At 49.1% G+C, this 16,946-nt stretch overlaps 1 protein-coding gene across 2 annotated transcripts in view; it reads left to right on the forward strand.

The window, feature by feature from the left end:
- Window positions 1-16,946, forward strand: part of DLGAP2 (DLG associated protein 2) — a 719,605-nt gene that overhangs the window by 611,635 nt on the left and 91,024 nt on the right. For both annotated transcript variants that reach the window (XM_060001227.1, XM_060001228.1), the window contains exon 6: window positions 10,149-11,218. In XM_060001227.1, coding sequence (XP_059857210.1) covers window positions 10,149-11,218 — 1,070 coding nt within the window. The remainder of the gene's footprint in view (window positions 1-10,148; window positions 11,219-16,946) is intronic.

The raw sequence follows: 16,946 nt of genomic DNA on the forward strand, positions 1-16,946 counted from the left end.
TTCTTCTAAGAATTTTATACTTTTATGCCTTTCTTTGTCTTTGATCCATTTTGTGTTCATTTTTGCATATGGTGTGAGATAGGGGTACGACTTCATTCTCATGCAGGTAGAAATCTGGTTGTCCCAGCACGTTTTATAGAAAAGACTACTCTTTCCCTAAACACTCTTGGCACCTGTACCAGAAATGAATTGGCCATAGATGTATAGGTTTATTTCTGGACTCCCAATTCTATTCCATTAGTCTATATGTCTATCCTTATATCAGAGTCACACTGTTTTGGTTACTGTAGGTTTTTAGCAAGTTTTGGAATTGGGAAGTGTGAGTCCCCCAACTTTGTTCTCCTTTTGCAAGATGGTTTTAGCTATTTGGGGCCCATTGAATTTCCACTGAATTTAAGGATTGGTTCTTCCATTTCTGCAAAATCGCCGGTGGGAATTTCCATAGAGATTGCATTGAATCTGTGGGTCACTTTTGATAGTATTGAATTCTTAAAGATATTAAGTCTTCCAATCCATGAATATAGGATGTCTTTCCATTTCTTTAGGTCTTTTTAAATTTCTTTCAGCACTGCTTTCTCATGCTCAGTGTACAAACCTTTCACCTTCTTAGTTAAATGTAGACACAGGTATTTTATTCTTTTAGATGTTATTGTAAATGGAATAGCTTTCCTAATTTCCTTTTTGGAAATTGTTAATTGCTCATATGTAGAAACACAACTGATTTTTGTGTTTTGATCTTGTATCCTGTGAATTTGGGCTTGCACAAAAAACCCAAACGATCTTTTAGGCCAACCCAATAGTTCTGTCTTATAGTTCTGCCAAGATTTTCTGTTTCTTCTCAAAGTAATTTGTGTGTTTCTTTGAGTTTGTCCATTTCATCTAGGTTATCTAATTTGCTGGCATACAATTGTTCATCGTATTCCCTTATAATCCTTCTTATTTATATAAGGTTAGTAGTAATCCGCCACTTTGGTTTCTGGTTTTAGAAATTTAAGTCTTTTTTTTCTTTTCAGTCTAGCTAAAGGTTTGTCAGTTTTATTGATCTTTCTGAAGAACCAACTTTTTTTTTTAACATCTTTATTGGAGTATAATTGCTTTACAATGGTGTGTTAGTTTCTGCTTTATAACAAAGTGAATCAGTTATACATATACATATGTTCCCATATCTCTTCCCTCTTGCGTCTCCCTCCCTCCCACCCTCCCTATCCCACCCCTCTAGGTGGTCACAAAGCACCGAGCTGATCTCCCTGTGCTATGCGGCTGCTTCCCACTAGCTATCTATTTTACATTTTGTAGTGTATATATGTCCATGCCACTCTCTCACTTCATCCCAGCTTACCCTTCCCCCTCCCCACATCCTCAAGTCCATTCTTTAGTAGGTCTGTGTCTTTATTCCCGTCTTACCCCTAGGTTCTTCATGACATTTCTTTTTCTTAGATTCCATATATATGTGTTAGCATATGGTATTTGTCTTTCTCTTTCTGACTTACTTTACTCTGTATGACAGACTCTAGGTCCATCCACCTCACCAGAAGTAACTCAATTTCATTTCTTTTTATGGCTGAGTAATATTCCATTGTATATATGTGCCACATCTTCTTTATCCATTCATCTGATGATGAACACTTAGGTTGCTTCCATCTCCTAGCTATTGTAAATAGAGCTGCAATGAACATTTTGGTACATGACTCTTTTTGAATTATGGTATTCTCAGGGTATATGCCCAGGAGTGGGATTGCTGGGTCATATGGTAGTTCTATTTGTAGTTTTTAAGGAACCTCCATACTGTTCTCCATAGTGGCTGTACCAATTCACATTCCCACCAGCAGTGCAAGAGTATTCCCTTTTCTCCACACCCTCTCCAGCATTTATCGTTTCTAGATTTTTTGACAATGGCCATTCTGACTGGTGTGAGATGATATCTCATTGTAGTTTTGATTTGCATTTCTCTAATGATTTATGATGTTGAGCATTCTTTCATGTGTTTGTTGGCAATCTGTATATCTTCTTTGGAGAAATGTCTATTTAGGCCTTCTGCCCATTTTTGGATTGGGTTGTTTGTTTTTTTTGTTATTCAGCTGCATGAGCTGCTTGTAAATTTTGGAGATGAATCCTTTATCAGTTGATTCATTTGCAAATATTTTCTCCCATTCTGAGGGTTGTCTTTTGGTCTTGTTTATGGTTTCCTTTGCTGTGCAAAAGCTTTTAAGTTTCATTAGATCCCATTTGTTTATTTTTGGTTTTATTTCCATTTCTCTAGGAGGTGGGTCAAAATGGATCTTGCTGTGATTTATGTCATAGACTGTTCTGCCTATGTTTTCCTCTAAGATTTTGATAGTTTCTGACCTTACATTTAGGTCTTTAATCCATTTTGAGTTTATTTTTGTGTATGGTGTTAGGGAGTGTTCTAATCTCATACTTTTACATGTACCTGTCCAGTTTTCCCAGCACCACTTATTGAAGAGGCTGTCCTTTCTCCACTGTACATTCCTGCCTCCTTTATCAAAGATAAGGTGACCATATGTGCGTGGGTTTATCTCTGGGCTTTCTATCCTTTTCCATTGATCTATATTTCTGTTTTTGTGCTAGTACCATACTGTCTTGATTACTGTAGCTTTGTAGTATAGTCTGAAGTCACGGAGCCTGATTCCTCCAGCTCCATTTTTCGTTCTCAAGATTGCTTTGGCTATTCAGGCTCTTTTGTGTTTCCATACAAATTGTGAAATTTTTTGTTCTAGTTCTGTGAAAAATACCAGTGGTAGTTTGATAGGGATTACATTGAATCTGTAGATTGCTTTGGATAGTAGAGTCATTTTCACAATGTTGATTCTTCCAATCCAAGAACATGGTATATCTCTCCATCTATTTATATCATCTTTAATTTCTTTCATCAGTGTCTTATAATTTTCTGCATACTGGTCTTTTGTCTCCTTAGGTAGGTTTACTCCTAGATATTTTATTCTTTTTGTTGCAGTGGTAAATGGGAGTGTTTTCTTAATTTCACTTTCAGATTTTTCATCATTAGTGTATAGGAATGCCAGAGATTTCTGTGCATTAATTTTGTATCCTGCTACTTTACCAAATTCATTGATTAGCTCTAGTAGTTTTCTGGTAGCATCTTTAGGATTCTCCATGTATAGTATCATGTCATCTGCAAACAGTGACAGATTTACTTCTTCTTTTCCGATTTGGATTCCTTTTATTTCCTTTTCTTCTCTGATTGCTGTGGCTAAAAATTCCAAAACTATGTTGAATAAGAGTGGTGAGAGTGGGCAACCTTGTCTTTTTCCTGATCTTAGTGGAGATGGTTTCAGTTTTTCACCATTGAGGACTATGTTGGCTGTGGGTTTTTCATATATGGCCTTTATTATGTTGAGGAAAGTTCCCTCTATGCCTACTTTCTGCAGGGTTTTTATCATAAATGGGTGTTGAATTTTGTCAAAAGCTTTCTCTGCATCTATTGAGATGATCATATGATTTTTCTCCTTCAGTTTGTTAATATGGTTTATCATGTTGATTGATTTGTGTATATTGAAAATTTCACTGACTCTCTCTATTGTTTCTTATTTCATTTATCCCCACTCTGAGCTTTATTATTTCCTTCCTCCTGCTAGCTTTAGATTTAGTTTTCATTTTCTATCTATATGAATTTGAAGATCAGGTTTTGAATTTTGACAGAGAAGCCAGTTGGGGGTTTGATGGGGATTGTTGAATCTGTAGGTCATTTGGGGGAATATTCCCACGTTAACCATTTTAATTCTTCCAATTTATGAACATAGGATATCTTTATTTTTTATTGAACTATAGTTAATTTATAATGTTGTGTTAATTTCTGCTGTACAGCAAAGTGATTCAGTTATACATTCGTTTTTGGGTATATTTTTCCATTTGCTTAGAGCAGCATTAATTTCTTTCAGCAATATTTTGTAGCTGTCAGGATACAAATCTTGAACTTTTCTGTTTAATTTTTGAGGAAACTTTTTTAAAGGAGCTTCAGATAGGCTCCTTTTGACATGGTGGGCCCCATCTTTCATACCTTCACACGTTACATACGGGAACAGGTCCACTCGGCTCTTGCTTTCTGGGTTCCCTGACCTGCACTTGTGTCGCAAGGTCCTGGCAAGATGGCCAGGTGGGCTGCGGCTCCTGAGGAGTCGTGAAGGGAAGTGGGCTGAGCCAGTGCTGCTGGGGCCAGCGGGGAGGACACAGGAGTGGCGAGGAGGACAAGTCAGCAGGCAAAGGGAGTGGCAGTTCCAGGGACCACCAGGGAGGCCTCACGGCTTTGCACAAGACCCAGCTGAAATTTCTGAGGAAATGTTGATAAGTTCCACTAGTTTGGGGAAAATATATCCTTCTTTATTTAGCAGGCAACACCGTGGTCCACTGGATAAAGTTTTTGCCCCTTCATTTTGTCTTCCTTGGGTTGTTCTTTCCATTTAGTTCAGCGGCCCTCTCCCTCCTACAGGATTTTCCTTCCCAAGTGAGGGCAGGGGCAAGTGACGCAGTGGAAGGTCTTTCCCTCCCACCCGCCCCCCCCGATGGGGGATAAAATCAGAGGCAGATGCAGGCAGGCAGGCAGCTTGGGTGTAAGTGAGCTTCCGGCAGACAGACAAAGCTGGTTTCCTCGGGGGAAGGACCTCCAAGCACCTACAGTGGGGTTGGGGAGGGCCTGGCCATGCCTGTCTGTACCCGGAGGCAGGGGCCTCCACGCTTTCCCCAAACACCTGGGCCTGGGCCCCTTGCTGCAGTGTGTGTCCAGCCTGGGTGGCTCAGGCTGGGCTTGGTGTTGGAACCACGAGCCTGGTTTAACCAGAAAGGGCACAGGGGCCCCCTCCATCCTCCCTATCCATCAGCAGCCCAGAGCTGGGATGCTGGGGTTCCGCTGCAGCTCTGATATGAGAGTGTACCTGTGCGTGTGTGTGTCTGCGTGTGGTACCACCTGGGGAGCCTTGCCCAACTGCCCTGCTAGCCTTGGCCCCCTCAGCCTGCACTGGGGACAGGCACTGCTCCCAGGGGGCCGCCAGGAGGGTAAAGCCTGTGACACGGTTCACACACAGTGAGCACTGCATCACATTAGCTGTATTTTAAAAGGTTTCATTCCACCACTCAAAATATATTTTTTAGACTGGATGTGGCAACAGTCGCATGAAATCCAGCAGTAGAATGTGCATTTACATCCTAGCTTGAATTCGGGGAGACAGTTAATGACGATGATAATTGCTGTTTTCTTTTGCTTAATAACAAAAAAGGGTTCAGTGAATAGCTGTAAATTAGGAAGCTAAGACGCCTTCCGCATTTTGTGTTTGTTACCTCACTTTCACAAAGGGAAATGACCAGCCCCTAAGGTATTTGTTATATGTTATGTAGACTTATTAAAAAACCTATAGCGTACAAGCCCTCATTATATGTTTTGGTATCACCATTATTTACGGCGGACTATTATCCTGTGTGTTGTCCCTGTTTTATTTTTGAGAGGTAATGTGTAAGCTTCCACGCCTATGTCAGGGAATTCAGGGGAAATGAGAATATTATCGACATGTGGCATAATCAAATTTAATTCATTTCAGTTAAACTTTTCTCTTTGATGCTGTTCTTTTATGGGGCCGCATTCATAGTGTAGCTTGCAGGCTAAACATTAGGTAGAAACGGGATACGTGAGTGGAGCAATAATGGGCTGGCTTTTTAGTATGGAGGAAGATTAGAATTGTATTAAATTACATGTTAATGGAAAAATAAAGCAAAAGATAATAGGATGCCAACTTTACGCTGCTGTAAAGTCTAGATGACAGAGCACAGTTTGTGCTGTTTATCAATTGAATACTGAATTTCCTTTGAAAACTTGCTTTTAATTATATTAAAATATAATCAGAAATATCCTTTCCTGATATATTGAAGCGCTCCAGTTATAACTTGGCTGTGGAGAAGGACAGACACTGCGTAGCTATTATGGGATGGCCACTCCCGTGAGACAGAGAAGCACCTCACACTGGGATGAAGCAAAGCTCTGTTTGGAGATAAAGGGCCCACGGACCCTGGAATTGGGGACCGTTTGCTCTGAACGTGCAGGAGAGAGTGAGAGACAGCCCCCTGGGATCCTCAGAAAAGGTTTACTTTCTCTCCTGCTGTCAGTTGCTCCCAGGTTGCCCCTAACTTCTCAGGGATCCGTGAAACCGGGTCCCTTTCTTCTAACGCGTCCCCACATCTGAGCTGGCCTGACAGGCAGTTCTGGAGCCTGAAAAGGGGACCTTTGGAACCCACACAGGTGTCGAACCCAAGTCCGTGTGTCAGATGCACAGCGAGGCCAAACAAATCGAAAGGTCAGAGTTTGGAGCAGAGAAGGTTCATTGATCCGGAGGCGACAACCAAGAAGATGGGAGACGTAGGTTTGTCTGATGCGTGTTACTGGCTGGCCTGAGCATGAGATTTTTAAAGGCAACCTCTGGGGTGAGGGCTGCAGGGACCGTGACTTTCTGGTCGGTGGTGAGGCAACAGGGTGATGCTCCAGAAATCTCAGTCCTCAACCTCCTGGTTCCGACCCGTCTGGGGTCTCAGCCTGTAGTCACCCTCTTCCACCCGGGCAGGGGTCCTAGTTTCTGCAGAGCAGCCCCAAGCTATGTGTCAGATGGTAGGTACATCCCTTGAGGAGGAACTAGGACTCTGTTTTATCACTGAGCTATTGTTTAATCTCTCATTACCTTTCTTGCTTGACTGATTTTCCTTTATTTCTGCAATTCCCTCACTTCCCTAACCAGTAACTGCTTGAGTCTGCTCTTTGGGACTCGTGGAAGGCCTAGGAAACGAAAGCCTTTTTCTAACAGCAAGAAACGGGGGACACGGCAGGGCCTGTGTACCTGGGGGGCCCCATGGGGTCCTGCTCCATTTCCACACCTTGGACCAGTCGTTGGGCCAGTGTCCTTGGCAGGGGGGTGACGTTTCCCTTGCGTGGGTCACCGGGAGAGCTGGGTTGGCGGTCATCAGGGAGAAGCCTCATGTCTCTCAACTTCCTTCCCTGTTTCGCACAGTGGCCCTTGGAGGCCACTTTGGGGGTCAGGGTGGGTGGCTCTGTGCGTGTCTCAGGCGAGGCTTTGTGAGTTAAGGGTGAGTGGGGGACACTCTTGGAGGAGGACAGTGGTGCCGAGGCAGGCAGTGGCCCTGGGGAGAGGGTGCTGGACACCGCGGTGGGTCGGGGCTCAGACAGCTTCCTTCCTGAGGAGACGAGGCTCTCACGCGTTGAGAAGGTCCCCTTATCGTCCCTTTCTGGACCCTCAGCCTGAGGACAGCGCGCAGGGGGCCCAGGCATGGTCTGAATTGCGGTGGGTGGTGCTGGAGCCGAGTCTCGGAGAGCAAATCCTGGAGGAAGCACCCCAGGCTGGGGAGCAGAGCGTGGAGAGGACCTGCGGAGGAATTTTCAGAAGGAGCAGCAGTTTGATGCGACGAAGCACAGGATACTTCCCAGGAGAGCTGAGAGATGAACCTAGAGGGAGGGGCTCTGCCAGCGTATCTGGTCACCACGCAGCTTGGAGCATCCGCTCTGGGCCTGGCACAGGGCTGGGGCCAGCCGGTAGCCTCAGGGAGCCTGCCATCCTGAGTCTGTGTTTCCTGCACATGCTATAGACAGTGTATGCATATTATACACAAATATATGCATTAAGTATACATGTTATGTGTGCCTATCATACACTATAATATAGAAGCTATTTTGTGTGTATATTATATGCATGCTATATACTATATATGCATATTATATGTGAGTATATGCACTACGTATATATGTTATATGTGCACATTATACACTATAGTAGGATCTATTTCCTCTATATATTACATGCATGCTATATACTATACATGCATGTTATATACAGATATATGCATTATACATACATGCTATATGTGCATATTACACACTCTAATAGGATCTATTTCCTCTATATATTAGACACATACTATATATGCATTTTATATATGGACATATGCACTATATATACATGCTATAAATGTATAGTATATACTATAATAGACTGTATTTCCGGTATACATTACATTACATGCCATATGTGCATATTACGTACTGTATATGTATACTATATACCAGTGGTCCCCAACCTTTTTGGCACGTGGGACCAGTTTTGTAGAAGACAGTTTTTCCACGGATGGGGGAGGAGGGGGGGTGGGGATAGTTTCAGGATGATTCAAGTGCATTACATTTATTGTGTACTTTATTTCTATTATTATTACATTGTAATAGATAATGAAATAATTATACCACTCACCATAATGCAGAATCAGTGGGGGCCCTGAGCTTGTTTTCACTTGCCACTCACTGATGGGGTTTTGATTTGAGTCTGCAAGCAATTGATTTATTACGGTCTCTGTGCAGTCAAACCTCTCTGCTGATGATAATCTGTATTTGCAGCCGCTCCCCAGCGCTAGCATCAGCGCCTCAGCTCCACCTCAGGTCATCAGGCATTAGATCCTCATAGAGTATGTCACCTAGACCCCTCACGTGCGCAGTTCACGGTAGGGTTCGCGCTCCTATGAGAATCTAATGCCGCTCCTGACCTGACAGTAGGAGGAGCTCAGGCGGTAATGCGATCGATGGGGAGCGGCTGTAAATACAGATGGAGCTTCCGTGGATCACCTGCCGCTCACCTCCTGCTGTACCACCCAGTTCTTAACAGGTCGTGGACCGGTAGCTGTCTGTGGCCCAGGGGTTGGGGACCCCTGCTATATACTATAATAGTCTGTATTTCCTGTATATATTATATGCATACTATGTACAATGTATGCATATTATATATGATATATGCATTATGTGTACATACTATATATGTATATCATATGCTATAATAGAGTCTATTTCCTTTATATATTATATGCAAATAACATACTATGTATACATATCCTATATGGACCTAAACATTATGCATACATGGTATATAGGCGTATCATATGCTATAATAGAGTCTGTATTTCCTGTATAGATTATATTATATGCATATTATATACTAGGTTTGCATATTCTATATGGATATGTGCATTTTGCATACATAGTATATAGGCATATCATATACTATAATAGAGTCTGTGTCTCCTGCATCTGTTTGGTGACCAGTTGGAAGCAACAGAAGCAGAGACGCTGGAGCATCAGGAAGCAGAAGTGGAGCGAGGGGCTTCTCTAGCAAAGCCTGGAATCCAGTAAACCCTGGACTTTATACATGCTGACCCAAGAGAATTGAAAATGGTAACAATTACAGTCATCATAATGTAGCTAAAGATAATCATTGAGCGGGTCCTCCTCCTGGACCTCTGCTTGTTGCCAGCGCGCCGTTGAGGTGACAGAAACCTGCCGGGAGTCCCACGCTAGTGCTGGCAGAACGGGGACCCTAACCCTAACTAGTCCATGCCCGGAGGCCCCCGTTTCGACCACTGAGCTCAGCTGTCTTCCTACCGGGACCCCCAGCAGCAGCAAACCCAGCATCCTGCAGAGGTCGGCTCTGGTGGTTCGGGGGTCTGTGTCTAGTAGTGCAGCTCACAATATCAGACCTTTCTTCCCCGACGTTTCTGAGTAGAATCGTACAGCTCAAAGTCAACCATCTGAAATAGGAAGTCAGGACATCCTGGTTCCATCCTCACGTTGACGCGGACGGTGGCCTTGAGAAAGTCACCCCCGCTGCTCGCCTGCATAGCGAGGACACAGCTTCAGTAAGTGGTTCGTGACCAGCACCCTAGCGTGTGGTGCGCCAGCCCACCAGGCAGTATCGCTGATGAAATACCAGGTGTGATTTCTCAGACTTCTTAAACTGAACCACAACACGCAAGTCTAGTTGAAATGTAACTTGGTTTTTTCCCCCAAATTGTTCATCTGTTTAACGCCACAAAATCTTGCTGTCAGGAGACCTGATGAATGTATTAGGCATTAAGTATTCGTAGTTGTCAAACTACACCGGGGAGTATCGAAGTTACTTTTAATGCTCTTACACTTTGGAGCGGGCGATGTGGTATAAAACAATGATCGTTCACTTGAGCGTCCAGACCAGGAGTGGCCACGGGCTACACATAGTCCACGTGTAGAGGGAAGGGTGTCAAGCGAGGGCTGCCGTCCGTGTTCCCACCGAGTCTGACACGGTGCTTCTGTGTTCTCTCGACAGACCAGCCGCACTCATGGTCCCCGACTCAGCACTTCAATGAAGACAGGTACTCCCCTGCACTGAGGGCTATGAAAGGCTTACCCGGGAGTCGGAACCAGCCCCCGCTGTGCTCCGGCCACACCTGTGGCTTGACGCCCCCCGAGGACTGCGAGCACAGCCACAGCTACCTGCACCGTGGCCCGGAGGCGCGGCAGCCCTACCTGCTCAGCCCGGCCGAGAGCTGCCCGATGGAGCGTCACCGCTGCTCCCCGCGGGCCTCCGTCCACTCTGACTGCGTGATGCTGCCGGTGGCGCTGGGAGACCACGTGTCCAGCAGCACCTTTCCCCGGATGCACTACAGCTCCCACTACGACACCAGGGACGACTGTGCCGTGGCCCACGCTGGCGCCAAGACCAACCGGATCCCGGCCAACCTGCTGGACCAGTTCGAGAAGCAGCTGCCCCTGCACAGGGACGGCTTCCACACGCTGCAGTACCAGCGCACCTCCGCGGCTGCCGAACAGCGCAGCGAGAGCCCTGGCCGCATCCGCCACCTGGTCCACTCCGTGCAGAAGCTCTTCACCAAGTCCCACTCCCTGGAGGGCTCGTCCAAGGGCCACGTCAACGGCACCAAGGGGGACGGCCGGGCGGACGAGCACGCCCACGGCCACCACTCCAAGCACAGCAAACGGAGTAAGAGCCGGGAGCGCAAGGCCGAGGGCCGGCACCGCTCGGGACTCAGCAGCTGGTGGAGCTCGGACGACAACCTGGACAGTGACAGCACCTACCGAGCCTCCAGCGTGCTCAGCCGTCACCCCGCCGACCCCACGGCCCACTGCTACCCCGACGCCCTGGCCAGCCCCTTCGGGGACCTCTCCCTGAGGATTTCCAAGAGCAACAGCGACGTCAAGTGCTCAGCCTGTGAGGGCCTGGCCCTGGCGCCGGAAGCCAAGTACATGAAGCGCAGCTCCTGGTCCACGCTCACGGTGAGCCAGGCCAAGGAGGCCTACCGCAAGAGCTCCCTGCACCTGGACAAGCCGCTGGGGCCCCCGGAGCTGAAGCCGCCACTGCGGCCCTGCCACTACCTGCAGGTAAGGGAGGGCACTGCGCGCCGTCTCGGCAGGCCGAGTGGGGAGCGCCCTGGAGGACGCCCCGTCCTTCCTCCAGACCGTAGCCCTGGGTACGACGGGCCAGGATGTAGCACCGGCCACAAACGTGTGTCGGCCCGTGGTCGTGCTTTCCCATTTGAAAGTGGCTGGTTTGGTCCAGGGGTGAGCTTGAGCGAGTTCGCAGGTCTTACTCGACAGCAGCATCTTTAAGCCCAGGAGCATGATTATGGAAGCCACATGCGTTCCCCTGGGGTGTGGGTGAACTACATTCACCAAAGGCAAAAACAGATTAAAGGCAGTGGCTGGCTGGAGGTGGCATATTGTGAATTCTCTGTTTTAGATCATTCCCTTCTCCTCTGGGCCTCCTAACCATGCCACCCCCGAGGGAGCTAGGGGAGCGCCACCCACTGAGAGGCACCCACCCCTTTTAAGAGGCCTCTGCAGTTACTTCTGTTAGCTAACAGTGCTGTTAACAAAGCTGGAAAGTCTGAAGTTTTCCTCCAGTGTATGTATAATTTGTATTCCAATTCACAATCCCTTCGACTTGGCCGACAGCAGTTGCTGTAGGCTGTGCTCTGGGTTAGAGAAATCCTCACGGAATAATGAGTAATAGCGCTAAATGCTGGCTGAGTCATCAGACGGTCAATTAATGGAACAGATAAACAACTGTGAATCTTTTCGGGCGTCAGGTGGCTGCAAATCATTCTAGCAACTCCAATTGCCATCCTGGAACATGGTCCAAAACCCAGTGGTTCTGTTTGCAAAGGAAATGCTAACCAAATTGCTTTTATAGGAAGATTTATTCAAGGAGACAAATTGGCAGATGGATAAAATATTATTTTTGTAGCAATGGGAGAGACTTAAATTTTGCTTGTAGTTAGCAAATGCCAGTGATATATAAATATGAAAATTTTACCTGTACATCTCTAAAGAAATATGACAAGTGCCTCCAGGGCCCAGTCTAGTCATTGTGAGAGAAGCAAAACTCTCCTGTTTGTGTACGTGTTTGGACCTGGGAAACCTCCAATGCAGTGTCCCCTGAGCACATCAGGATGGACCTGCAGCTGGGGTATGGGGCCCCTGGGTGCCTGACTCAGTGACCTGACTTTTCCACAACACTTCTTGGGGCACCTCTTACCCCTCAGGGCCTCCCTCTTAAATGTTTTCTGTCCCCTCTCCACTTACCGAACATCTGCTAATCATGGAAACTAGTAATCCGATATAAAGGCAAGAGTGCAACATAATGAACCCCAAACACTCATCACCCAGCCTCGGGAATGATCGATTCAGGGCCAGTCTTGTCCCATCGGTACCTCACCTGCCTTCCTGTCCAGGTTATGTTGAAACAAAGCCCACACAGCCTAGGTAGGTGTTTCTGTATTTATCTCTAAAAGACCCACACTGGAAGGTAAGGGCTCTTCCTTTGGAAGCACAACTGCGATGCCGTTAAGACATTAAGGAATCACATTCTTCAGAGTGTCAATATCTGGTCAATGTCCAGGGTTCCCTGTCTGCCTGCAGTTCTCTCTCACGGTGTGTTGGCATCAGCGCCCAGATCAGGGGCCTGCGCGGGGTGGGGTCACCTGTCCATGAAAAATCTGTTGGTTTCTCCTCTGTCTCCTTCTCTTTGCTCTCTCTTGCCACCACTGTCCTCCCCAGGGATTTTATTTTGGGGGGTGGTTAGGAACCCATTTGTCTGACGTTCCCCGCAGTCTGGGCTCCAACTGTGGGGTCTCGAGGGGTCACGCAGCCGCATCTCGGGCCCTCGTGTTTGTCAAGCAGTGGTCGGGCCTCCACCATCAGCCCCCCCCCCCGCCCGTGGTCCCCCACTGCTAGTGTGAGAGTCACTAAGGACCTCGCCCGCTGGAGCGAGAGGGTCGTCCATCCAGCCGCGGCTCCAGCAAAACCCCGTCTCCAGACGTCGGAACATTCGTCCTCGTATGAGAATGTGTGAGAAATGACACGTGACTGGGTCCCGTGAAAAGTTGTGATTCGGTGGGACAAGCCCCGGTGTTAAATGACATCATGCAGGCCCGCAAACCCCCAGGGCCTCACTCGGAGTGGGCAGTCGTAGACCCAGCCGCGTGGTCCTCGTGAAGGGACATTCTGGGGGCCACTCACGATGCAGCCTCAGAACAGTCTGGACCACGGTCGCCCGCGGTGGGAGCCACGTCGCAGGCAGGGCGGCACCACGGGGCCCCAGAGAAACGCGGGTGAGGCGCTCACTCAGGAGACGGGTTCCCACCAAGCGCCCCCCTCCCCGGGGCCCCGCTGGATCACGGGGGGATGGGTGCGGGGGGAGATTTGAGGCCAGGAGCATCGCGAGCTCCGCCTCCTTCCCAGGCTCCTTTGTCCTGTTGGCCTAGGACTTCCAGGACCTTGTGCTACAGGGCTTCACCGTGCTGACTGCGTTACGCTTTCTGGGGAAGGATACAAAACTCTGGATCCTCGCCCGCGCAGATTTATTTCACAGCCGGAAGGTAGGGGGATCGGAAGAATTTCTCTGTAGATGCTACCGTAGGAATAAGATTTACAAGAACAGAAGGGAGAAATAAATGCTCGTACGCTTTTCTTTTTCCACCAAAAGCTAGAGAGATTTGGAGCTGAACAAAGGATTGCTTTTCACTTTTACCTTTGGTTTGTACAGAACACAAAGGTAACACAGTTAACATTAGAGCAAGAGTCTTTATGTTTTTAAGTAGGTCAAAGCAGACAATAGGCAGAATTGAAAGAAAATTATGGTCCCTATTATTCTTTGAAAGAGCTTGTTTTGGTAGTTTCTCCATCAGCAGACAAAGCGTCTAAGGTCAGAGTGTTAATGAATGTCACGTTAATTGGGCGGGTGACCTGCGGGGGGTTAGCTCAGGGAACAGGTGGCCCCCTTGTCATGTGCTGCCCTGGGTTCTAGGTAGGAGGTGCCCTCCTGGCCCTGATGGGAGGACAGGTGAGGGCAACTGCGTCGTCTAGAGAACACGGCGGGGACACGTGGGAACATGCCAGGAACACAGGCCTTGGCCCCCATCACATCGCACTGCAGCGCCACGTCACCCAGGGCCAGCACCAGCTCGGTACCCCCTTCTCCCGTCCTGGTCTCCTGGCCTCTCCGCAGGCCTCCTTCACTCTCCCTCCCCACTTCCTCTCTTGATTGTCTCTGCCCGACCGGTGGTCCAGACCCGCAGGGTCTCCGGGCGACGAGGGGTCTTACCCCGGTGTCTGTGCTAATGATGCTGTTCTGAAGGCAGCATCTTGTTTGGTGTTTAATTCAGGAAGAGTTCCCGTCCCAACATGACACTCCAGGGAGCCGCCAGAGGGGAGGGGCAGAAGGACCGTGGAGTGGCGAGAGCCACTGGGAAGCGTGAAAATCTTCCCACACTTGCAGAGTATTTCAGCCCCACTCCCAACCTCCATCCCACCGAGGTCCGCACGCCCCCAGACCTGGGCACCGATCCTGCCCCACCGTCCTTCACGGGAAAGGGCTCCAAACGCTCCGTGAGTCGTGAGCATCCTCCATCCCAGAGCGGAAGCTGGTCATCAAGTTGATGAAGTACGCGGCACGCGCACAGAAGTACATCCTACAAACACTGCATTTCCCAGCGACATTCGTTCAGTGGGTTCTGTTTGTGCTTTAGAAAAACCATCCACCTTTACCAAAGGGGGCCTCTTCTGGTTTCTGCAGTAAGCACTTCAAGGGGCCTCAGGCTTCCAGAGCCCTGGACGTGTGCTTCCACGTGATCAGAAGTGAAAGCTGACTTCTGACTAAGAGCTGAGCTCTGACACTGACCACCTCCCACACCCTGGCTGACGTGGCCGCCCCAACTGTCCTGAGTGTGTCTCGTGTCCCCGTCCCTCCCTCCGCCTGCATTGCTCTGCTCGCCGGTCTACGACGATCTGTCTCCCCAACAGGACTCCGCACCCCCGTCACCGCATTATCCCTGCGTCTGGTGGGGTCGGACTCGTAGTAAAGCCCCGAATGAAGGAACGAGGAGGCTCATTTGTCCTGTGATGCCGCAGGACACCTGGAAGCAGTGAAAAGATGCTCAGATGTCGGTTCAACAAAGCCAGCGTCTTTCCAGGCACTGGAGGCGTCTGGGTGGTTCTGGAATCGGGGCGATCAGGAGGATGGATGCGCCCCCAGCCTCTTCTGCTTTCACGGGATTCATGACTCTTCAGGATGGTTGGAATTAGGGCTCATAAAGACCATCCAACTCCAGAAAACCAGTCATTCTGATAAGCTTCTCACAAACTTAATTGTTTCACCCAGTTCCCAGACCCCTGGAGCCCCGGGGCTGTCCCCGCCGGGAATGGCTGGCATCACGGCCACTAGATTTCTCTGGCCCCTCTGTGGGTTGGGTTACTCCCCAAACCTGCTGAGGTGGCGGGTCCCTTCCCCTGGAGTCCCCATGGAAACCCTCGTCCCTCTTCCAGGCGCTTCTCACAATCGGTCTCTTGTGTTTCCACGTGCACGTCTTGGCCGATTTCATCAGCACATAAGACACGCTCACATCATGGGTCATTTTGCCGTCTCTGTTCTTTCGTGACAGTGGATGGGTGGGTCCTGGAGAGCAGTGGGATCCCCTGGGAAGGGTTTGAAAGGAGCCATTCCCAGAGCACAGGGGAAACCATTACCATCCTAGGCCTGTGGGCAGGGTCCAGAGAGAGGGGGCCCGTGGAAGCAGGACCCCCAGCATTCGGAAGCCTGGTTGAGGCAGCTCCTGGCAGACCGTGGGCCCGAAGCTGGAGAGAGCTCTGGAAGGCGCTCTGCAACCCCCTCCACTCCCCCCGCAGTGCAGGCCCCGGCAGAGCCAACCAGAACCGGAGGCTAAGGGACCCGGACTGGCGAGAGGCTCCCTCAGTGTCAGGGCACAGAGAAGGGTGTGGGGGGAGGAGACCGGGGACCAGAGGGGACAGGAGAGGGCATGGGGGGCATGACCAGCACGTATGGACAGTGCCCAGCACACGGGGACAGGGGCCAGCACGTAGGAGAGTGACCAGCCCGTAGGGACGGCGCCCAGCACATAGAGTGACCAGCACGTATGGACGGTGCCCAGCACATGGGGACAGTGCCCGGCACATATGGACGGTGCCCAGCACATGGGGACAGTGCCCAGCACATATGGACGGTGCCCAGCACATGGGGACAGTGCCCGGCACATATGGACGGTGCCCAGTACATGGGGACAGTGCCCAGCACATAGGAGAGTGACCAGCACATATGGACGGTGCCCAGCACATGGGGACAGTGCCCAGCACATAGGAGAGTGACCAGCACATATGGACGGTGCCCAGCACATGGGGACAGTCCCCGGCACATAGGAGAGTGACCAGCACATATGGACGGTGCCCGGCACATATGGACTGTGCCCAGCACATGGGGACAGTGCCCGGCACATATGGACGGTGCCGACAGGGGACTCATGTATGACCAGCACACAGGATCACCTCCAGCAGGCCGCGGCCCGCTCAGTGCATCGTGTTGAGTCCCTCATATGGTCTCAGGCCTGTGACAGGCATTTGGGAAATATTGTTGAGATAAATTCTTCACTGAAGGATGCTGGGGTTCGAGTATTTGCCAGCCGTGAGCCCGGTCAACCTTTCTGCCTCATTGATCTTGTATACATCACCCTTTGTGGTGAGACTCAACACAGTGTAAGAAAGGTGCTTGGAAAATCATCAGTCATTATATAAACCTATGATAATACTGTGTGGGTGA

The sequence above is a fragment of the Delphinus delphis genome, chromosome 21 (assembly GCF_949987515.2).
Source record: "Delphinus delphis chromosome 21, mDelDel1.2, whole genome shotgun sequence".
NCBI lineage: Eukaryota > Metazoa > Chordata > Mammalia > Artiodactyla > Delphinidae > Delphinus > Delphinus delphis.